At 48.5% G+C, this 22,352-nt stretch overlaps 1 protein-coding gene across 5 annotated transcripts in view; it reads left to right on the plus strand.

The window, feature by feature from the left end:
- The window catches only part of STAT3 (signal transducer and activator of transcription 3), a 65,123-nt gene extending 44,032 nt beyond the window's left edge, over window positions 1–21,091 (plus strand). For 2 of the 5 annotated variants that reach the window (XM_047758964.1, XM_047758969.1), the window contains 19 exons: window positions 84–165; window positions 597–691; window positions 864–1,015; window positions 1,508–1,666; window positions 1,825–1,917; window positions 3,059–3,118; window positions 6,962–6,991; window positions 7,098–7,191; window positions 7,296–7,343; window positions 11,169–11,252; window positions 11,944–12,042; window positions 12,152–12,287; window positions 13,164–13,216; window positions 13,431–13,525; window positions 13,634–13,773; window positions 14,268–14,480; window positions 17,540–17,582; window positions 17,882–17,994; window positions 19,095–21,091. In XM_047758964.1, coding sequence (XP_047614920.1) covers window positions 84–165; window positions 597–691; window positions 864–1,015; window positions 1,508–1,666; window positions 1,825–1,917; window positions 3,059–3,118; window positions 6,962–6,991; window positions 7,098–7,191; window positions 7,296–7,343; window positions 11,169–11,252; window positions 11,944–12,042; window positions 12,152–12,287; window positions 13,164–13,216; window positions 13,431–13,525; window positions 13,634–13,773; window positions 14,268–14,480; window positions 17,540–17,582; window positions 17,882–17,994; window positions 19,095–19,150 — 1,845 coding nt within the window. In that variant the 3' untranslated portion in view covers window positions 19,151–21,091. The remainder of the gene's footprint in view (window positions 1–83; window positions 166–596; window positions 692–863; window positions 1,016–1,507; window positions 1,667–1,824; window positions 1,918–3,058; window positions 3,119–6,961; window positions 6,992–7,097; window positions 7,192–7,295; window positions 7,344–11,168; window positions 11,253–11,943; window positions 12,043–12,151; window positions 12,288–13,163; window positions 13,217–13,430; window positions 13,526–13,633; window positions 13,774–14,267; window positions 14,481–17,539; window positions 17,583–17,881; window positions 17,995–19,094) is intronic. The other 3 variants (XM_047758968.1, XM_047758966.1, XM_047758967.1) reach the window with 3 other exon arrangements.
- The last annotated feature ends 1,261 nt before the right edge of the window (window positions 21,092–22,352 follow it).

Raw genomic sequence — 22,352 nt, forward strand, 5'->3', positions numbered from 1 at the left:
TAATCCTTCCCAGAAACTTTCTTTTCCCTCTCCCTAGGGAAATGTGCTTTTAACCTCCATGTTTGTGTGTTTATTTGCAATAGGATCTGGAACAGAAAATGAAAGTGGTGGAGAATCTCCAGGATGACTTTGATTTCAACTACAAAACCCTCAAGAGTCAAGGAGGCAAGTGTCTATTAGAGACGTTAGAATCTCCTGTAGAGGAGTTCCCATCGTGGTTCAGTGGTAAAGAACCTGACTAGTATCCATGAGGATGAGAGTTTGATCCCTGGCCTCGCTCAGTGGGTTAAGGATCTGGCGTTGCCGTGAGCTGTGGTGTAGGTCACAGATGCGGCTCAGATCCCAAGTTGCTGTGGCTGCGGCATAGGCCGGCAGCTACAGCTCCAATTCGACCCCTAGGCTGGGAACTTCCACGTGATGCGGGTGTGGCCCTAAAAAGACTAAAAAAAAAAAAAAAATCTCCTGTTACTGGAGTCTCAGAACTCGCTCGTCTTGACTCTGTGTTCAGACGTGGGGGAGGGGATGCTCAGGGGCTGCTCTCATTATTAAGGATGAGAGTATTCCCTCAGCTCAAGGAGTGTCTCCCTTCTCCTCAGATATGCAAGACCTGAATGGAAACAACCAGTCAGTGACCAGGCAGAAGATGCAGCAGCTGGAGCAGATGCTCACTGCGCTGGACCAGATGCGGCGAGTAAGAGCGTTGGATCCCTTCCTTGCGGGTCTCGCTCACCTGCGGGATTCGGGCGTCTTGGAGAAGAACTTGTTTGTTTTTGGATGAGTTCCTTCTCTGGAATTGACTAAAGCCTGTGGTTAGAAACAGTGCGAGGCAATGTTTTCTGACTTTGCTTTTGGTTTCCAACCAGAGCATCGTGAGTGAGTTGGCGGGGCTTTTGTCGGCTATGGAATATGTGCAGAAAACTCTCACGGATGAAGAGCTGGCTGACTGGAAGAGGCGGCAGCAGATTGCGTGCATTGGAGGCCCTCCCAACATCTGCCTGGATCGGCTAGAAAACTGGTAAAACAGAAAAGAGATGTTCTTTCTTTCTAGAAAGCTGTGCTAAATTATGGTCAGCGCTGCAAGCCCAAAGAATGGCGTCTGTGTTTCAGAGGTGGAGGTCTTAACATACTCAAATTGAGTCTAAGGGTAGGAGTTCCCTGGTGGTTTCGTGGTTAGGACTCGGCACTTTCACCACTGTGGCCCAGGCTGGATCCCTGGTCTAGGGACTGAGATCCCACATCAAGCCATGGCCAAAAAAATTAGCCTAAGAGTTAAAGCTTTTACTTTATTTGGACTTATTTTATTATTCAACTAACCTAAACTGAACTGTGCATTTAGAAACAGTTGATTTTCTGCTATGCTTACTTTCTCACAATGAAAAAAGTGCCCCTTTCTTCTGTTCGGGGACCGCATGGAGGTGTTTATACCTGTGCTATCTTCTTCCCCTTCTCCAGCTCCCCTGTGTACACCCACTCCGGTTAACTGGGAACTTCCTTGTTCTATTGGCAGGATAACCTCATTAGCAGAATCTCAACTTCAGACCCGCCAACAAATTAAGAAACTAGAGGAGCTGCAGCAGAAAGTGAGCTACAAAGGGGACCCCATTGTACAGCACCGGCCCATGCTGGAGGAGAGAATCGTGGAGCTGTTCAGAAACTTGATGAAAAGGTATCCTAGAGCCCTCGTCCCTTTCCCGCATCATGTCTCCCCTCCCCAGAATGTCCTCCAACAGGAGGTTGGCTGACTTCAGAGGAACAGGACAGGGACAGGACACACGACGCCCACTGGCTAGTGTGTGACCCGCTGCCCTTCTCTTCCCCTTCCAGTGCCTTCGTGGTGGAGCGACAGCCCTGCATGCCTATGCACCCTGACCGGCCATTAGTCATCAAGACCGGGGTCCAGTTTACAACGAAAGTCAGGTGGGCCCCAGCACCGCCACTTTTGGCAGATGCTGTATGGAGGGATGCTTTTGCAGCGAGAGCAGTGTTGGTGGCCAGGGTTGTCCTTTGGAGGCCTCCCGGTTACTGTGATGGGGAAAGTGTGATTATGGAATGTGTTGGCCTAATATCAGCTTGCTCTTTGGTTCTCCTGGCAAAAGCTAAAGAATGGTCGTCTCCTTGAGGTTACCTGGGCGCATTCCTATGATTCAGGCTCACTCTGTTCTGAAGATTTCAAGCCGAAAGTCAGGCTATAACATCTCAGCTGCCCTACAAAAGGGGCAAAATGCGTTATTTTCTGGTTTTGGAGCCTACCCTTCCCTGCAGATAATAAAGGAAAGAGCACAGTAGAGATAATAGAAGCTGAGAGGCCGCAGGACAGGTGGGTGGAGCGTTTCTTCCATATGCAAGTGTTAGAACAGGTAAGCTGGGGTTTGCCCCTCTGCAGCAAAATTTCCCTTCTCACAAAGGTAGTTTGGTGTTGGGTTTCAAGGGTTTTTGTGTTTTTTTTTTTTTTTTTGCTTTGTAGGACCGCACCCATGGCACATGGAAGTTCCCAGACTAGGAGTCAAATCGGAGCTACAGCTGCTGGCCTGTGCCACAGCCACAGCAACGCCAGATCCAAGCCATGTCTGCGACCTACACCACAGCTCGCAGCAATGCCAGATATCCGACCCACTGAGCGAGGCCAGGGATCGAACCCACATCCTCATGGATGCTAGTCTGATTCATTTCTGCCGTGCCACAACGGGAACTTCGGGTTTCAGGTTTAATAGAAAGAACACCAGCTGCAGAGCATGTATTCCTGGACTATTTTTTATGAAATGGATTTTGTTATCATTTTGCGAATCTCTCATAACTTTGTGCACGTTCTTAGTTCTTAGGCTTTCTTCAGTCTCTTTTGGCCTGTAGGGGGGATGCTCAACTTAAAATCAAAGGCGGCACAGACAAGAGGAGGAGTTTGGGATTGTAACTGACCTCTTTAGAATTGAAGAGTTAATGAAGTTTATGTTACTTCAACTAGAATTTTCTGGGGGAGCCTACTGACTTCTTTTTAAACTGGAATTTTTTTTTTTTTCTTTGCTCTGAAGCATTTCTTTTCTTTTCTTTTCTTTTGAAATAGATTGCTGGTCAAATTCCCTGAGCTAAACTATCAGCTTAAAATTAAAGTGTGCATTGACAAGTAAGTACCTCCTTCTTATCTTAGCTCTTTTTTTTCTTTTTTTTCAAACGAGAAACAGAAAAATGAGAACTTGGACAGACATCAGGTGAACTTAGAGGCCTTATCTTCATTCAGAGATCTTCGGGTTTTTTTTAACAGAAGTTTTCAAAAGCCTTGCAGTGCGTTGTCATTTACGTGGCTGAACAAAACCACAAAGCTGGCGGTACAGATTTGAGTTGCGATTGCCATTGCGACCTCGAGTCCCTCTTTTTCTTTATTTAGTTTTTTACTTCCAGGTGTAATTTATGCATATTATGTAAAACTGAGAACCTATGGGGAAATTGGGTTTTCTTTATTGTTGTTCCACACGTCACCACATAATGGAATCCTTTTCAAATTTGACCGTACTTTCAAAAAATTAAAACGCACTACCCTTTGAAGAGATTAGAAAAGAGAAAATGTAGGTTATATAATTATTGATCTGGAAATTTTATGAGCATGAACTGGAAAATAGTTACAAATGAAATAAGAGACTTTGGGAAGGTGGTAGGTTTAAGAAATAAGCAAAAATGCGTAACTTTAATGATAAATTAGCATCAACCAGTTAGAAATTATAATAGAAAAATATCTCACAATAAGCAACAAAAATAAAAAATACATGGTGATAAACCTAACAGAAATGTTCGACAAAGAAAACTGTGAAATTGTAGTGAGGAAGTGATTTTTTTAAAAAGTGAGATGGTATGTCATCTTCCTGGATTGAAGACGTTCAATTTTATTATAAAGATGTTGATTCTTCCCAGTTAATATAGCACCAACCAAAATGGGCATAAGGTTTTTAAAAATCCTTAACTTACTTTTCAAGTTATATCTTAGATGAATAAAATAAGCAAAGATAGTTTTATAAAAATTTATTTTTAACTATGGTAAACATAAAATTTACCATCTTAGCAATTTTTTTTTTTTTTGGTCTTAAAAATTATTTTTCATCTTAGAGATGTTAAATCTTGCCCCAAATACTCCTTTTTTTGAAAATTATGTTGCCTTTTTCCCCCCTTTGGCCACGCCCTCAGCATGTGGAAGTTCCCATGCCAGGTGTTGAACCTGCGCCACAACAGTGATCTGCGCTGCTGCAGTGACAATACCAGGTCCTTAACTTGTTGTGCTACAAGGGAACTCGCCAAAATACTTCTCTAAGATCAAAGAGCCAGTTACTGTTCACATTTTCCCGATTGCCTCATTTTTTTTCCTCGTTTCTTTTTAATTTTTTATTGACATATAGTTGACATCTTAACCGTTTCTAAGTGTAAAGTTCAATGGTATTGAACATTTTTGCCTTGTTGTCTAGCAGATCTCCAGAACTTTTTCATCTTGTAAAACCAAAACTCTATATCCAACGAACAACAAATCCTCATTTCCCTCCGCCTCCCACCCCTGGCACCCACCTCTCTACTTTCCAAAAGAATGTTTTTAACAAATAAAATTCGTGGGGGGTGGGGTAGGGTAGGAAGCTGCCTTGCCAGATATTTAAATGTATCTCAAAGTTTCAGTTGCTAAATGAGTGTGTAATCAGGGCAGGAATCAATTAATCATTTGAAGCAAAATCTAAAGCCCAAAATCAATAGCAAAGTCAAGTTTATATGAGAAATAAATATATGTTTAAACCTGTATTAAATCAGGAGAAAAGGCTGGATTATTCAATAGATGGTCTTGGACCAACTTGGTATTAAGGGATTTGAGTGAGAGAAGTTAGAGTTTTACTTTTTATTGTCCATCAGAATAAATTCCAGATGTACTTACAGGTTTAGAATGCAAATATCTTTATACGATGGTGGCAAAATGGCACAACCACTTTGGAAAACAATTTGGCAGTTTCCTAAAGAGTTAAATGTGCACCTACCCTAAATTCCAGTATTCTACCCTGGCTACATTTACCCAGGAGAAATGAAAGTGTATGTCTGTGCAAAGGACTGCCACACGGTAGTCCTCTTTAGGAGATGAGTGTCTATGAATGGGTAAATGCATAAGCAGTTGTGGTCTGTCCGTGCAACAGAATATTACTCAGCAATAAAAAAGGAATGAACTGTTGATACCACAACACACGAATAAATCTCAAAGTAATTATACTGAGCCAGAGAAGCCAGACGAAGAAAAAAGAATACATACTCTCTTTCCATTTATTTAAAATTCTAGAAGTGCAAATGAACCTGTAGTGACTGAAAGTAGATCACTGGTTGCCTGGGGATGGGGTGGGTGGAGTATAGGATTTGGGAATGGGTTGCAGAAGAGTGTGGGGAAACTTGGGGGTGATGGATGTGTTCACTATCTTGATTGGGCCGATAATGTCACAGTATATTTTAAATATGTCAAACCTCATCAGATTTACATAGGCAGTGTATTATTCATCAATGTCATAATAATTAAAAAAGAAAAGAATGTAGGCATTCTCTTGTGGCTCAGCGGGTTAAGGGTCCGACATTATTACTGCAGCGGCTTGGGTTGCTCCTTTGGCAGGGGTTCGATCCCTGGCCCAGGAACTTCCATATGCCACAGGTGTGGCCAAAAAAAAAAAAAGAATGTAAAATATATATATAGCCTAGACATGAGGGAGAATTTCCCAGTAATGAGGACTATTTACGTTCTAAAATGTGATATATGGAAAGATATCTTCTGAATGGTTTAAAAGTTGATCCGTCTTAATCTGTAAACTCTTCTAGAATGCACTATTTAATAAATGATAGCTATTATTCTAACAGCCTAAGTGAATATATAGCAATGGAGATGGACTTTTTAAAGAGTATTGAAGTAATTTTAAAAAGAAAGGGGGCGTTTCCATCGTGGTTCAGAGGAAACGAATCCGACTAGTATCCATGAGGATGCGGGTTTGATCCCTGGCCTCCCTCAGTGGGTTAAGGATCTGGTGTTGCCATGAGCTGTGGTGTAGGTCACAGCCTTGGCTCGGATCCTGCATTCCTATGGCTGTGGTGTAAGCCAGCAGCTATAGCTCCAATTCAACCCCTAGCCTGGGAACTTCCATATGCCCTGGGTGAGGCTCTAAAAAGATAAAAATTTAAAAGAAAAAGAAAAAAGAAAAAGAAGGGGAAACCCTGAGAAATGTGACTACATAAAAAGCAAAATAATCAGAAAACCTAGTTAAAAGACAGGGAACATGCTGGGAAGAATATTTCCAGCTACGTCAGTAGGATGCTCTGAGCTGCAGGTAAACCTTTACAGAAAACCCAGTATGGCTTAAATAATAAGGAAGTTTGCAACCTAGTATCACTGAAAATACAAAGGTAGAACAAGTTCCTGACAGTGAGATCAGTGACTCATTGATGCCATCAAAGCCCCAGAATCTTCTCTGCCACCATAAGTGGCACCATAAGTGTTCTCAGGTTCCCTTCTGGGTTGCAGCAAGGTTGCTTGGAGTAGTAAGTAGGTGAGGCCATGTGCCTCCTTGCTTATATTCAGCTGAAGGAAGCTGTGGAATATAAACCCCAATCTGATTGGAACAGGGTAGGTCTCGCCCCCACCCTGGACCACCATGCTTGCGGGTATGTTGTGGTCTGGTGGGCTTTGCGATCAGGATCCTCGGGGGCGGGGGGGCGGGGGGCGGGACACCCGGCAGGGTCAAGTTTCCCATAGGAAGACGGGAGTGGATGTTGGGTAGGCACCCAACTGGGTCCGCTCCTTCAGCATAGATGGGGCGTTCAATTTCATGTGTAAAATGTAATTGAATCGTTGACAGAAAGCCCCAGGAGAAGGGCAGTTTTCCCATCAGAGCGAATTATAGGTGTTCAAAGCAGACTTTTGGAAGAACAAGCCAGGGCCTGCTTTATTAACACCTGTTTGTGTCCTTGACAGAGACTCCGGGGACGTCGCGGCTCTCAGAGGGTACGTTCAGCCTGGAGGCTTCCTTCTATTCTCTTGACTCTAACTTTCGTCTTCGGGCCAGCCACTGGGTCCCTGACACGGTGGGTACTTTTCTCCTGTGATTTAGATCCCGGAAATTTAACATCCTGGGCACCAACACGAAAGTGATGAATATGGAAGAGTCCAACAACGGCAGCCTCTCCGCAGAGTTCAAACACCTGGTACTCGGGGGGAGCCTGGATACCCCTTCTCCTGGGGCCTCCGGCGGGGGGGTGGGGTTGGGGGGAGCCTCCTGTGACAGCCCTGCCCTTTGCTTTCCTTACAGACCCTGAGAGAGCAGAGATGTGGGAATGGGGGCCGAGCCAATTGCGACGTAAGTTGGGTAGGGGATGAAAGCGCACCTGTAGGAGCCTTGTCTTGGAGGCAGAGTAAACAAGAGCCCTCTTACTGCCCAGGAGTAGAGACACCTACATGCTGTTTCAGCTGCAGTTGTTCAGAAAAGTCACCCTGGGCCAACCTGACACATCAGAAGTCACACAGGCCTTGGAGTTCCCTGGCTCGGGGCGTTTCCTTCAATGTCCGGCCAATTAGCTCATCATTAAGGAGTGGAAACTCCCTTGCCCACGCCCAGTGAGTAGAAAAGAAGCTTTCCACCTTGCCCGGGGCTTTCCACATTCCCAACAAGGCTTGGCTCAGATTTTGGTGACCAGTTTTTGTCACGGAGGTGGAGATGGAAGGTTTTAACACATCGGAGCTAACCATCTTACAAAAAGAAAAATAACAAAACCTCTGGTTCTTGATCCCCCTTGTTTCTTCTCTGCCTCCCATTGAGTCAGGTCATTGGATTCTGAGTGTCAAGAATAAACTTTAAAAAAAAAAAAAAGGGGGGGTAAATGTGACCAAAAACTAGTTGTAAATCTTTTAAGTTGTTTTTTTTTTTTTTTTAATTTTCCTATGTAAATTTTTTGTTTGGTTTTGGTTTTGGTCGCCCCATGGTATATGAAGTTCCTAGGCCAGGGACCAAACCTGCATCCTGGTGCTGCAGAGATGCCACCAATCCTGTTGCGCCACAGCAGGATCCTAAATTTTTCTTATAAATGTGTGACACCCTGTTTGTTTTTTCTTTTTTCTTTCCTTTTTTCTCATTAGGGCTGCACCTGGGGCATATAGAGGTTCCCAGGCTAGGGGTCAAATTGGAGCTACAGCTGCTGGGCTACATATGCCACAGCCACAGCAACTCAGGAAATGAGCTGTGTCTGCAACCTACACCGCAGCTCAGGGCAACGCCAGATCCTTAATCCACTGAGCAAGGCCAGAGATCGAACTTGCATCCTCATGGATACTAGGCGGGTTTGTTACCACTCAGCCATGACAGGAACTCCCACCCTGTTCTTTTTCTGGTATTTGTCCCCTGAGCCGTTCTTACCCTCTTCTGTAGCATGTAGGAGGCCTTTAAAAAAAATGAACTGAGCTTATAATACTCGACAGCAGTTAAAGAGTGAGGTAGTCTCTATGCAATGATATGGGAAAAGGTATGTGAAATGCATTTAGAAAAAAAAGCAAGATGCAAAATAACTTGAGTAGTATACTAGTATATTTGTTGTAAAAAACATACTTTTTGTCTATTCACCCATATATTACAAAATTCTAGAGGATTATCTATCAAACACTGCTTATGTATTTGTGCTGCTGTTCTTAACCAAGACTCCTCTATACTATCTCTGTAGTATTTGCATTTTATTTTATTTTTTATGTTAGAAAGAAAAGTAAAAACCAAACTTTATTGTTGCTTTTTGCCATTTGGTAGCATTTTACACACAGGCTTCAATCTTTGGAATACCCTGGATTCAGTAGAAAAAACTTTTATTTTTTTTATTTTTTTTATTTTTTTGGTCTTTTGTCCTTTTAGGGCCGCACCAGTGGCATATGGAACTTCCCAGGCTAGGGGTCTAATGGGAGCTGTAGCCGCTGGCCTATGCCACAGCCACAGCAACATGGGATCCGAGCTGTGTCCTTGACCTACACCACAGCTCACGGCAATGCCAGATCCTTAACCCACTGAGCGAGGCCAGGGATCGAACCCGCAACCTCATGGTTCTTAGTCGGATTCGTTAACCACTGCGCCACGACGGGAACTCCAGAAAAACTTTTTAAATGAAGTTTTGTACAATAGACACTTCTCAGCAGTCAAAATTTAGACCGCAAAAAAATACATGCGAAACATACTTTCCTGAAAACACTTTGAACAAAGCACCAAACTACACAAATTGTAATATTTGCATTTTAAACTGAACATGGATTACTTTTGTAATTAGAAACAGAGGATTTTAAAAATGAATTGGAGGAATTCCCTGCTGGCCTAATGGTTAAGGATTTGGCATTGTTACTGTGGTGGCTCAGGTTCAATCCCTGGCCTGGGAGTTTTTATGTGCCATCGGCACAGCCATAAAAGGGGGGTAGGATTTCTTTTCTTTTCTTTTTTTTTTTTTGTAATAATTTTTTTTTTATTTTCCCACTGTACAGCAAGGGGGTCAGGTTATCCTTACATGTATACATTACAATTACATTTTTCCCCCACCCTTTCAGGATTTCTTTTCTAATAATTTTTTTGACAACTCTTATTCAAAGTAATTTTGCTATATTGCTATTGTGAGTACAAATTGTTACAGTCACTTTGGAAAACAATTTGGCATTATAAAAATGAAAATGCCCTATAAACCTGTAGTACCACTCCCAGAATTGTTTAACAAGAAGGAAATCTGGGAATTCCTATTATGGTTCAGTGGTAACAAACCCAACTGGTTTCCATGAGGATTCGGGTTCAATCCCTGGCCTCACTCAGTGGGTTAAGGATCCGGCGTTGCCATGAGCTGTGGTGTAGGTCACAGACGCAACTGTGGTATAGGTATAGGCTGGTGGCTGCAGTTCTGATTCCACCCCTAGCCTGGGAACCCCCGTATGCCGCGGGTACAGCCGTAAAAAGACAAAAAAAAAAAAAATTGGAGTTCCTGTTGTGGCTCAGCAGGTTAAGAACCCAACATAGTGTCCATGAGGATGCAGGTTCAGTCCCTGGACTCACTCAGTGGGTTAAGGATCCAGCATTGCCACAAGCTGCCATGTAGGTTGCAGATGCAGCTTGGATCTAGTGTTGCTGTGGCTGTGACATAGGGCAGCAACTGCAGCTCCAATTCGACCCCTAGCTCCAGGAACTTCCATAAGCCACAGGTTGGGCCTTAAAAAGTAAAAAGGGGAAAAAAAGCAATAAAGAAATCTTTGTACATATATGTAGCAGAAGACATGTATGCAATGTCATGACCTGATTATAAGTTCTAAATTATCACCCAAATACCCTCAGCACTAGAGTGGATAAATGCTCTGTGCCATAGTCAGGTGATGGAATATTGTACAGCTGTGAAAATGAATAAATTGCACAACTTCAAGGATGTGAAAAGTGAGTCACAAAAGAATACACAGGGTGTGGTTCCTTATGTATGACTCACAAACACCCCAAGCTAAACACGTACCTGTTTAGCAATATAAAGGTGGTAAGGAGTTCCCTTGTGGCGCAGCAGGTTAAGGATCCAGTGTTGTCACTGCAACAGCTTGGGCTTCAGTCCCTGCTGTGGTGTGGGCTCAGTCCTTGGCCCAGGAACTTCCATGTGCTGCAGGTGCAGCCAAAAAAAAAAAAAATATATATATATATATATATGATAAAACCATAGAGAGGGCTTTCCCTGTGGCCTACAGTGTAACTACAAGGAGTTGTCTCTGCAACCGCTCAGGTTCTGGCCTTGGAACTTCCACGCGCCATGGGTACAAACCAACCAACCGTGGAGAGCTAGGAAATGGTAAACTCAAAAGACAAAACAGCAGTTCCTTCTGGGGAAGGAGGCACTCAGAGAACCTCAGCGCCACGGTCTTTCCCTTAAACTGGGTGGTGGGTCTGCAGGTGTTCCCTGTTGTGTCGTTCTCTGCGCCTTACGTATTTTATAAAGAACCTATTGGATCTAGTAGAATCTTACTAAGGCCAGGAAGAGATCATGTTGAGGATCACAACATTGGAGGGTCGTAGTGCTGAAGAGACCACATGCTCTGGTTGTGTCCACGGCCACCTGGTAGACTGCCCTTCTGGATGGTGTCATGGTGCCGGTCGGTTCCGAATGCCACCCTCTCTAAGGAAGTGTCCTGGTTATTGCAGGCCTCCCTCATTGTGACCGAGGAGCTGCACCTGATCACCTTTGAGACCGAGGTGTATCATCAAGGCCTCAAGATTGACCTGGAGGTGAGTTCTGCAGCAGAACTGGGTGGGGCTGTGTGCAGGGGTGATGGAGGTGACCAGACTTCTAGTTGGGGTTTTCTCTCCAGCAGGTGGAATGATGACTCTTGGCTAAACACCATGTTTATTGCTTTTGCTTGTTTTTCTCCAACAAAATCCTCAGTGTCTCCTCTGGGAGTAAAATCTTGCTGGAGTGCTTAGAAGATCCCTGTTTACTCAGCCTTCAGCAAACCTGGTATAAAAACTCGTACTTAGAAATTGATTACAGTGGACTTTATTATATAAAGTTCGGGCAAAACAGCCTTTCAACAGCCACTGTTTGTAGCATACAGACAATCCTGGCATTTATATGCTCTTTTTCCCAACTGATCTTTAAAGATACACCCGAAAAAGCAGGAATCCTAGTTTTGGATTCCTGGGAGCTCTCTGTTTAAGGGGTTGATGCAGCTTCAGTTCGTGGAGAATGCCTTCTGGGTTTTACAAATGGGGAGTCCGTGGACCATGAGTGTCCACCGTGAGCAAGTCGGCATCACAAGGTCATGGTGTGTTCAGACCGAACCCGAGGCCTGTGGCCCTAGTGTGGCAGCAGGCGTGGCCCATGGCCTGTCGTCTTGCAAACCCTGCAAAATATGGGTCAAGAGACTTGAAGCCACCAGGGCCCTCCGCCTCCCCAGCTCATTGCCTGCTTACTCCACAGACCCACTCCTTGCCAGTCGTGGTCATCTCCAACATCTGTCAGATGCCCAACGCCTGGGCCTCCATCCTGTGGTATAACATGCTGACCAACAACCCCAAGGTGAGCCTGGGCTCCGGGTTCTCCGGAGACTTCTGGGCTTGTGGCGGTGCCTGGGGCAGCTCATCAGGCACCACCCTCATCTCAAGGAGCCCATGTGTCGTTTCCCTAGAACGTGAACTTTTTCACCAAGCCCCCGATCGGAACGTGGGATCAAGTGGCTGAGGTGCTGAGCTGGCAGTTCTCTTCCACCACCAAGCGAGGGCTGAGCATCGAGCAGTTGAGCACGCTGGCAGAGAAACTCCTAGGTCAGCTCTTTGCCTCCTTTCTCTCCCGCCTTCCTCTGAAAAGGAATCCCGCCCCTGGAGCTGGTCCTTTAGGAGTGTTTGGGTTGCTGAGCAAGGTGCTGTGCCCGGGGCCAGAAAACGCAGAAAACCTGCTCCGGCAGGTAGGGAGTCAGGATGCAGAGGAGGCTGGCACCCTGGTGATCATTTCTATGAGGTGGGAGGCAGATTTCTTGGTAGCTGTGTCCCTCATCCTTTCAGGGGACCACTTTCCCTTTGTCCGACCCTAGGAAGGTGTTTGAAGTATGTGTTAGAAGGCAGAGCTCCGGGTTTGGCAGCCCTGTCCGTTTCTTCAAGAACCTGTAGGCTCGTTTTTCATTTTCTCCCCTGGGAAAAAAAATTGGTAGAATGTATTTTACATGCTACCTGTGCTTTGTCCTGTGCTGCCACCAAATGTGACCCTGTAATGCCATCTTTCAGCACCTTAGTGCTGCTGGTCCCCAGACCACCACTCGAAGCTGGGAAGTGCAGCAGGGACATGATGGATCGTCCCCTCGCTCTGCTGGGCTAAACAGCTCCTCGGGGGTGGGGGTGTCAAATGATGGGGTCTGGGAGCAGGTGGGCACACAGTGGTGGCAGCATTCAAATGCATGAAAACCAGTGGTTTCAGAGTTCCCTGGCAGGCTAGCAGTTAAGGCTCTGGCGTTGTCATTATGCCTTGGGTTCAATCCCTGGCCTGGGAACTTCCACGGCCGGAAAAAAAAAAACAACCCACGAAAACACCTAATGGTTTCACTGGCACAGTGGGACAGATGTGTATGAGTCTGTTCCGTATGAAGGAATGAGATCTTGATTCAAAGTCGAAAATTATACTACTTTATTATTATTTTTTCCCTTCAGGACCTGGTGTGAACTATTCAGGGTGTCAGATCACGTGGGCTAAGTTTTGCAAAGTAAGCAACTGTGTGAATTAGGGGAGGGGGAGGGGTGCACACCTGCGGGGTCTCAGAAGGCTGGGGGCCTGAAGGGCCTGGACTCGCGGTCCAGCAGCCAGTAGCACCTGCCCAAGGGTAGGTGCGCCTGAGGATTTTGCTGGCACCTCGCCCCGCGGAAGGGACAGCCTGGGATGGTTGAGGGACTTGGTTTTCCTGTTATTCTTTTCTCCAGGAAAACATGGCTGGCAAGGGCTTCTCCTTCTGGGTCTGGCTGGACAATATCATTGACCTTGTGAAAAAGTACATCCTGGCCCTTTGGAATGAAGGGTAGGTCGAAACACAAGTCTGGCAGCGTACACAGGTGTGACAAGTCCCCCACTCTTCCAGCAGGCTGGTGGCAGAGGAACCCTCAGCCCAAACCTTGTTGTCTTCCAGGTACATAATGGGCTTTATCAGTAAGGAGAGGGAGCGGGCCATCTTGAGCACCAAGCCCCCAGGCACCTTCCTGCTGAGATTCAGTGAAAGCAGCAAAGAAGGAGGAGTCACCTTCACTTGGGTGGAGAAGGACATCAGCGGTAAGCTGGGCTGGTCCCCACCCCACCTGGTAGCTATGGTGGCTGCCGCCTTGACTGCTGCTAGTATCAGGCACCTGCTGCCCCCTGGTGGTCAGAAATGGCCTCAAACCCTCTGCCTCAGGCTTGGGAAACACATTTGAGTGACTTTTCTCCAACTTCTGCCAGCTGGAGGGTCGATTTGCCATTTCGTTTCGCTTGGTCCAGGAGCTAATATTTGCCTAGAAATTTGCAACTTAAATTTTCTTCATCTCCTTTCTTACTTCCCCTGTTAACATAGCTTATGTAAGTGATGATTCAAGTGTATTAACCTGTGACCCAACTGGATCGCTTCTCTCAAAGCCAGCTGGACATTTCCACAGTGCCAGGTGACTGTGAAAGCTATTCAGGGCCTCAGGCACTAGGTTGGCATAAGTCTGTCCCCCTTGCGGGAAAAAAATAAATCCCATAGTTTTCTTGGAGCTCACCTAGTCTTTGCCTCCCATATCCTGTGACAGGTAAGACCCAGATCCAGTCGGTGGAACCATACACCAAGCAGCAGCTCAACAACATGTCGTTTGCTGAAATCATCATGGGCTATAAGATCATGGATGCTACCAACATCCTCGTGTCTCCACTGGTCTACCTCTACCCTGACATTCCAAAGGAGGAGGCGTTTGGAAAGTATTGTCGGCCAGAGAGCCAGGAGCATCCCGAAGCTGACCCAGGTAGTTGTTGATTTTCCGCAATAGGCATTTCATTCCGGGGAAAAGCAGGAAATGGCAGGATCCTTGGAGGATGGGATGGGTCAATGCCTGAAGAACCTGGTCATCTTTATTCCTCTTTTGGGGAAAGAACTCTGTAGTGAGTGCTTTTGGGGGGTGGCTGATGGCATAGGGAGCCCCAGTCTAAAGGGGGAGACTGCATGCAACACCCAGGCATTCCTCAGACACTGCCGAGAGGAAGTTCCCGTTGTGGCTCAGTGGTAACGAGCCCAGCTAGGATCCACGAGGATGTGGGTTTGATCCCTGGCCTTGCTCAGTGGGTTAAGGATCCAGCATCGGCATGAGCTGTGGTGTAGTTCGGCAGCTGTAGCTCCAATGTGATCCCTAGCTGGGAAACCTGCATATGCTGCAGGTTCAGGCCTAAAAAAGAAAAAAGAAAACATGGCAGAGAGAATTCGGGGATAGGATTCTTTGGTAACAGGACGCCCAGCCAGCGCAGCGCTTCTTACCTAGCAGAGGCTGGAAGGTTTGCAACTCAGACTTCAGTCTAGTGTGTTTCCTTTTCCCGATCACTGAACAATGTAGGCAGCATCAGGTGGGACGAAGAAAGGCCTTCTGAAGGAAATGAGTGTTAGCAGCCTTGGAACACGGTTTGAGAGCAGAATCTCGGGAGAGGGGTGATTGAAGGGGCAGATGGTAATGGGTGGGAGGGGCATGGAATTGCTACCTTGGATGTGCAGCTGTCGAAAATAAGGTTTTCTTAGGGAGGTCCCTGGTGGTCTGGTGGTTCGGACTCAGTGCTTTCACCACTGTGGCCTGGGTTCAAGCCCCGGTCTGGGAACTGAGATCCACACCAAGCTGCTGCACGCCATGGCCACGCAAAAGGAGAAATTGGTTTTTTTTTAATGTGCAAGAGCACATTAATGTGCTTGTGTAAGTTATACATAAATGGTTTCACACGTTTAAACCCGTGTGAGCTCTGGCACCATCCTCAGTGTGGAGGGCAGAGCCCTCTAGTCTATTCTTGGTTCTGTTTGGAGCTCAGATCTGGGTTCTCTGTCTGGATCCTGACAAGGAGACGATAATTGGCCATTGTTTTCATTAACTTCTCTTCATCTTCTCTTACCGTGACCCTCGGAGGTTGGCCGTCCCGGCCCTGGGTGCTTTTGGAAAACCTTGGTTTTGTACAAATAGCTCTCACACACACACCCAGCAGCCTCCTTCCCACTTCTTCATGGGCATTCCCTCTGAGGAGCCTCGGGCTGAGCAGAATGAGCCTTGGCGGAGGGAACTGGAGCTAACAGGCGACTGACTCTCTTTTTTCCTTTGTTCTGGGGCCGCGTCTCGGTCACACGGGCACTTCCCGTCTGCCGCTTATCTCGCCTTGCACGCTGCGCTTCGGTTGGGAGATCTGTTTATCAGCCCCTGTCACCCTGCCCTGTGCCTTCTGCGGAAGGCACTTGGGTCCACGTGCTGGTCCTCGGACTGACGTGGCTTTCAGGGCCCACGCTCCCGGTCTGAGGCTGCGCCCCCCCATTCGTGGCCACCCCTCCTGTGTGACTGGGAGGCAAGGCCCTTTCCTGCCTGGACGCATCAGTGTTTCCTCGGGGCCGAGGCCGCCCTCAGGGCCCGGGGTGTGGTGTGAGCTGTGGGGTCCTCCAGGGCTGAGCGTGCAACCCCTTCCTCGGGTTCCATCGTGGAGGTTTGAGTGTCTCTAGGAGGCGGATTATCTTCCCAGGACTCTTCCCTCCTCTTCACTCAGTATTTCCTCATGGCTTGAGGGAGAGAGTCCCCAAGAGAAATGACACATCCCTTATCTTACAAATTAGATAAAGCACATTTACGACCTGGTACGGAGCCATAAAGCAGCTTTTTCGTCTTCGTTCTCCTTTGCTTCTCCCTTGGCAGCTCAGGCCAAAGCTGTTTCTCTCAGCACCATTGCTCACTGGGGGAATTAAAACCTTTTCTGTCTGGGGTGTCAGCACCCCTCCGGCCTGGGCCCAAGAGGATCTATAAGACACCAGAACCCTGCCTCAGTAGCTTCTTTGGATTCTGTACTGAGTTAATCTGTTTCTTGGCCAAAAATAAACACAGATGGCGGTCTCAGGGCCCCTTGGCGACGCTTTTTCTCAGGCTATCGTACTTTCTGATCCCTCAGCCTCCCAGGAAGCCCCAAGCTTGATAACCGTGCTTCTCTCAGCCCACCCCACCCCGCCACCGGCCTGCTAAGTCCCATGTTCCCCCAAAGCCCCCCAGTCCCATGCCACTGTCTCCAGGGTTCCTTGAGCTCTTAGCGTCAGCATTTACCACTTAATTTCACTTGTTCCAGTCCTCACATTTCTAACTCTCCTGTGAATAAGGATACTAAATGGCAGAGATGGGCTTCTCCCTCTTACACATGAGAGAGGAAGGGCCTTGCCGAGACCCCTTAGCCGCTGAAGACAGAATGAGGCCTGGGCCTCCTGTCTGCCAGTCCAGAGCCGATTGCTCCACGTGACAGCCTCCCTGTGGAGGGGCTCTTCTGGGTGATGCAGTTGTCCAGCAGGGGCCTTTCTAATCCCCTCACCTGACAATGCCATAGGGACAGACAAGTCCTGAAAGGAACAGAAACTGTCGTCACCCCCCACCCCCACCTCCCCCAGCTTTGGCACTGCATTAACCCTTTCCACCTGCTCTTCACCGCTGCAGTACCTGAGCAAGACATGGTGCCCCGACGACGTGGGCTCAGCCCTGCATGAGGAGAAGTTATCTAAGAGATACAGCCAGGCCAGAACCTAATCCTCAGACCACACGCAGGCAGTTAAACTCTTTACCTGAGCTGAGGGAGGGAGGAACATCCGGCCGCCCCTCCTCTGGGCTCGGGGACAAGGTGCCAAAGCATCTGGGACATCAATTCATGTACAGGGCGGGCGGGCAGGTGAGCTTCCTCCAAGGGAAACGGGAGTTCCAGACAATCTCTGGTCCAGGACGGAGTGAGTTTCAGGTCAGCATTGGGGGAAGACTTCCTCCTGCCCGGGACCCAGGGTGGAGTCAGAATCAGTGAGCCTGAGTTTTCTCCTTCCCAGGTGCTGCCCCATACCTGAAGACCAAGTTCATCTGTGTGACACCGTAAGTGGCTTCTCTTCCTGATTTTGCCTTCATTTCTAACGTCCTCAATTACCCCTGGGAACAGGCCACTGGGTGAGAGAACTCTGGTGAGGGGTTGGAACCCTCGGAGCTATGGTCGGTATTCAAAGTGACCTGGTGTGTTTAAAAAGCTTGAGCTTGTATTTTTTTTTTTTTTTTCTTTTGGAGACCAGAGTTTGATGAGCTTGTGTGTGTGTGTTCTGTTCTTCTTTTTTTTTTTTCCTCCATTGTGTCTTGTCAACCCGGCCCTTTCCGCTCCTACTGCTCCCCGTTTCCTACAGAACGACCTGCAGCAATACCATTGACCTGCCGATGTCCCCCCGCACTTTAGATTCATTGATGCAGTTTGGAAATAATGGTGAAGGTGCTGAGCCCTCAGCAGGAGGGCAGTTTGGTGAGTATCCACTTGTCCCTGTGATGCTCCCGCTTACAGAGCCGAGCTGGGCACCTGGATTAGGAGCAGGTGTTTCAAGCAGCGCTTTCCCATAGAAACGGCACGCATGCCCCCTGCGGGTGTCCATTTCCTAGTAGCTGCGTTAAAAACAGTAAAAAGGAACAGGTGAGGTTCATTTTAAGAATGTATTTTCTGTAGCCCAGTAAATGCAAAATAGTAGCACTTCCACATATTCCAAAAAAATGAAGTTTTTCCTTTTTTTTTTTTTGTTTTTTAGGACCACACCTGCAGCATATGGAAGTTCCCAGGCTAGGAGTCTGAATCGGAGCTACAGCTGCCAGCCTACACCACAGCTCACAGCCAACCACTGAGCAAGCCCAGGGATCGAACCCACATCCTCATGGATACTTGTCGGGTTTGTGACCCACTGAGCCACAATAGGAACTCCCTGAATGAGGGTTTTTTATTTTTTGTCTTTTGTCATTTTAGGGCCGCACCTGGGGCATGTGGCGGTTCCCAGGCTAGGGGTCTAATCGGAGCTGCAGCCTCCAGCCTATGACACAGCCACAGCAACACAGAATCCGAGCCATGTCTGCGACCTACACCACAGCTCACGGCAATGCCAGATCCTTAACCCACAGAGCGAGGCCAGGGATCGAACGCTCAACCTCATGGTTTCTAGTCAGATTTGTTTCCGCTGTGCCACGATGGGAACTCCTTTTTTTTTTTTTTTTCTCACTAAGCCTTTGAAACCCACTGGGTGTTTTACAGCCACCGCCCCTCTCAGTTTGGACTGGTCACATCTCAGGTGGCTCCAGGCTGCTGCATTCCACAGGGCAGCCTTAGATCTTCTGTAAACATGGAGAGTTGGGAATGAATTAAGGTAGGAAGGAGGCTGAGAGCCCTCCCACAGTGCTGTAGGAGGAGAGTGAATCTGGATTCTCTGAGCCCCTCTCGAGCACAAGGGGCCAGAGACTGGATGGCAGGGGCGGCCTGAGCCTCTGTCCCCACCCCCACCCCCCACAAGGCCAGGGGTGCGCGCCCTGCCAGCCTTAGGGGCTCAGGCGACTGAACCCGCTCTCCCTGTGTGTCCCCCGCAGAGTCCCTCACCTTCGACATGGAGCTGAACTCGGAGTGCGCTACCTCCCCCATGTGAGGAGCCGAGGACAGGAGCTGCAGAGAGCGATGACAAGGCACCTCCCCGAGGTCCACCACCCCTTAAACAGCCCCACCCCAGAGCAACTCAACTCCCAACTTTGTGGTTCCAGATTTTCTTTTTTTCTGTCTCCTACTTTGGCTATCTTTGAGCAATCTGGGCACTTTTTAAAATAGAGAAAGGAGTGAATGTGGGTGATACGCTTTTATCTAAATGCAAATAAGGATGCGCTCTCTGAGACTGTGATGAGGGGAGGTGGAAGGGGTGGTGAGAGGAAGAAAGAGGAAATGTCTTTTTTGTCCCCCCCTCCCTTCTCAGCAGCTTGTTGTTGTTGTTGTCAGACAAGTGCCTCCGGTGCCAGCGGCATCCCTCTGCCCCTTTCTGTAAGCTAATGCCACAGGCTGCCTCTCGCTACATCCTCCTGGCATTGCACTTTTATCCTTGCTAATGTCCAAATAGAAGATAGGACTTTTAAAGCCCCTAAGTTTCTTTTTAAACTTATACAAAAATTTTTTTTAAAGGGCAAAAAAACACTGCATCGGCGTAGCATTTTCTATATTTAAGAAAACTCAGTTAGTAGCCTCCTTGGTGCTTTAGCCATTCAGCTTTCTTCAGGCTGATAATTTATATAAACTTCGACATGAGCTTCAGGTCCAATCCTTAAAAAGACATCTGAAGATGGGGCTTAGCATTTGGTTTTGAGATAGGAAGGTTGAAGGAGACCCTAAATGTTCTAGACTTTTTACGAACCAGGTTTTTATTTTTCCCTTTAACGTGTTGGCCTATTAGTAGGTGAGGCTGGGCAGAGGGGCGCTTCCAATCCAGCCTCCCTTTCTCCCTGGACTTTGCTCCTGTCTCCGAGCCTGGGTGGCTTCTGTGGGTGCCTTACAAGGGACAGATGATTCTCCCTGCCCCTCCCCAACCCCCTCTTGTGGCATGGCTTCTTCTAGTGTCTAAAGGTCCCTTGTCCCGTTTGCTTTAGGCATCCTGGTCTCAGGACCTTCTGGAAAAAGAGGGAGAGAGTTACAGGTTGAAGACAACTCCAACTATGGGGCCCCAGTCAAGGGTCTAGTTGAGCTCAGGGAATATGGTTCTTGTTCCAGTTTCTTGGCGATTTTCAGAGGCACCTGTAATCACTTCTTCACTTGGTTAACCAGGGGGCAAAGGCTTAGTGATAAACCTAGGGTGAGGGAGTGGGCACCCCAGCCTCCCTGCAGCGCTGGTGACTATCTCTCCTCTACCCCCCGCCCCAGGGCCCCAAGATGAGGCAGAACAACTCGCATTTACTGTGCATCTCAGAACACTTAGTAGCATGCAGGGTGGTCTCTGACATGGGGCTTCCTCAGACCCAAAGGCATGGCTAGATTTGGGTGGTCCAAGACCGCCTTGTCTCAGTTGAACAGAGTTTCTAGGGAATTCTACTCATGACACCCAAATTCGCCAGTTTTTGAAAGAAGGGGGTGAGACCCTCTAAGACAAACAGGGGTTGATAAGTAGTGGGGAGCAGTCCCCCTCCCTGCAACACTCTCTAGGTTGTAATAAGCTTAACTTCAGGGACCTGGGGAAGGATCTGGGCTTCGCTGGAGTAGAAATTGTAAAACCCTGCGGCTTTTAGGTAGCATGTGTATCTGGTTTGAACCCTGATTGTAGCAAAAGCCCAGAGGGGAGCTGTTCTGGCCCCTCCCTCAAAGAACGCAGTCCTCCAGGACCTGCCTGCTTTCTCTCCACCGTCTCCCTGCGGACCCCTGCCCAGCCGAGGGATTCCCGTGGACGGCGGAACCTCCCCACACGGTGGTTTGTGAGACGCTGTCCTGGCCACTGCATTCAAATTCCAATGTATACTTACTTAATAGTGTAAAAATTTATATTATTGTGGGTTTTTGGTTTTTTTTGTATATTGCTGTATCTAACTTCCAGAAATAAAAGTTATATAGCAACTGTCTGATAGTGCGGCGGCTTCGCCTCTGCTGGGGTGGGGGATGGGGGGGTCCCCTCTTCAGTACTGAGGGGGCCTCACAGACCGAGCCTGGGGCTTGAGGGCAGGTGGTCGCCCCCTTTCCCAGGCGGTGGCCTTAGCTCTCAAGCCCGAGGTGACAGGCCCACCGCTGGGGCACCGAGCTCCCCTCATCTTATGTTAGCCTCCAGCTCAGGGGTACTTACTTACCTGGAGGAGCCGGGGCTCCTACGTCTCCTGCACAAAGGGGCAGAGTGGCCTCCCATCTGCCTCCCTCCTCCCTCCACCCTCCCCCGGCCCTTGGAAGCCATGGCGTCCTGTCTGGGGTCAGATAAGCTACTTAAGGGGGGGTTGAGGCGCAGGCACCTCCCGCCCCAGGCCTCCCCTTCCACTGGTGGCTCCATTATCACTTTCTCTTCAGTTCGCTCCGTGGGGACGATTGTCAACACCGAACGGGCCCCGGGGCCGTGGGTGGCGATAATTCACAGACCTCGGCGCCCCCTCCCTCCACCCCGCGCGGAGCACCATGGAGACCGAGCGGGTGCGGGAGATACGCGCCGCCTTCCCCCGAGGAGATGCGGCTGGAGATTAGCGCGCTCCGGGCTCGGCGGCTGCCTCCCCTCCCGCCCGCCCACCGCCGCCAGCCCCGAGCCGGGCCCTCGCTCCTCTCCGGGAGAGCTGCGAACCCCTCTTCCCTTGCTTTGCGTCCTGAAGAGACCTGGTCGCAGGCTCTGGCTCCCCCACGCCCCAGGCCGGCAGTGACAGCCCCTGGACTCGTGCCAGGGGACCAAATACGGACACAGGTCTCCCCTCTGCCCCAGCCTCCCTCCTGGCCTCAGGCCTACTCTTTGAAAATGCGGTGGCAGTGGGATGGTGCCACCTGCTGGTCTCTGGGAAGAGGCCAGGGGAGGAGGGACGGTGGCTAGGCTTTCCATCCTCCATCCTGGCAAGGAGGCCCTCAGCTGCCACCTTGGAGCTTGCTTATAGATAGCAGCAGCTGATAAGGAGAGGCAGGGACCCAAGTTCTCCCCCGCCCCCAGTCATGCCTGCCCCCATCTTCTCCCACGTCTCAATTTCTTAGTCTTCTGAGAGGCCCTGACAGTTTGGGGGCGGTGGGGGGGGGGCTCCCTTAAAACCACAGAAAAGAAGCAGACTGGCAGCTTCAGGCTGCACATTACAGCAACCAGCCACTCAGGAGGAAAGAAATCGCTCCAGCGGTCTCCGTTACCCTGGAGCCATACCAGCAAA

The sequence above is a fragment of the Phacochoerus africanus genome, chromosome 14 (assembly GCF_016906955.1).
Source record: "Phacochoerus africanus isolate WHEZ1 chromosome 14, ROS_Pafr_v1, whole genome shotgun sequence".
Classification (NCBI taxonomy): Eukaryota; Metazoa; Chordata; class Mammalia; order Artiodactyla; family Suidae; genus Phacochoerus; species Phacochoerus africanus.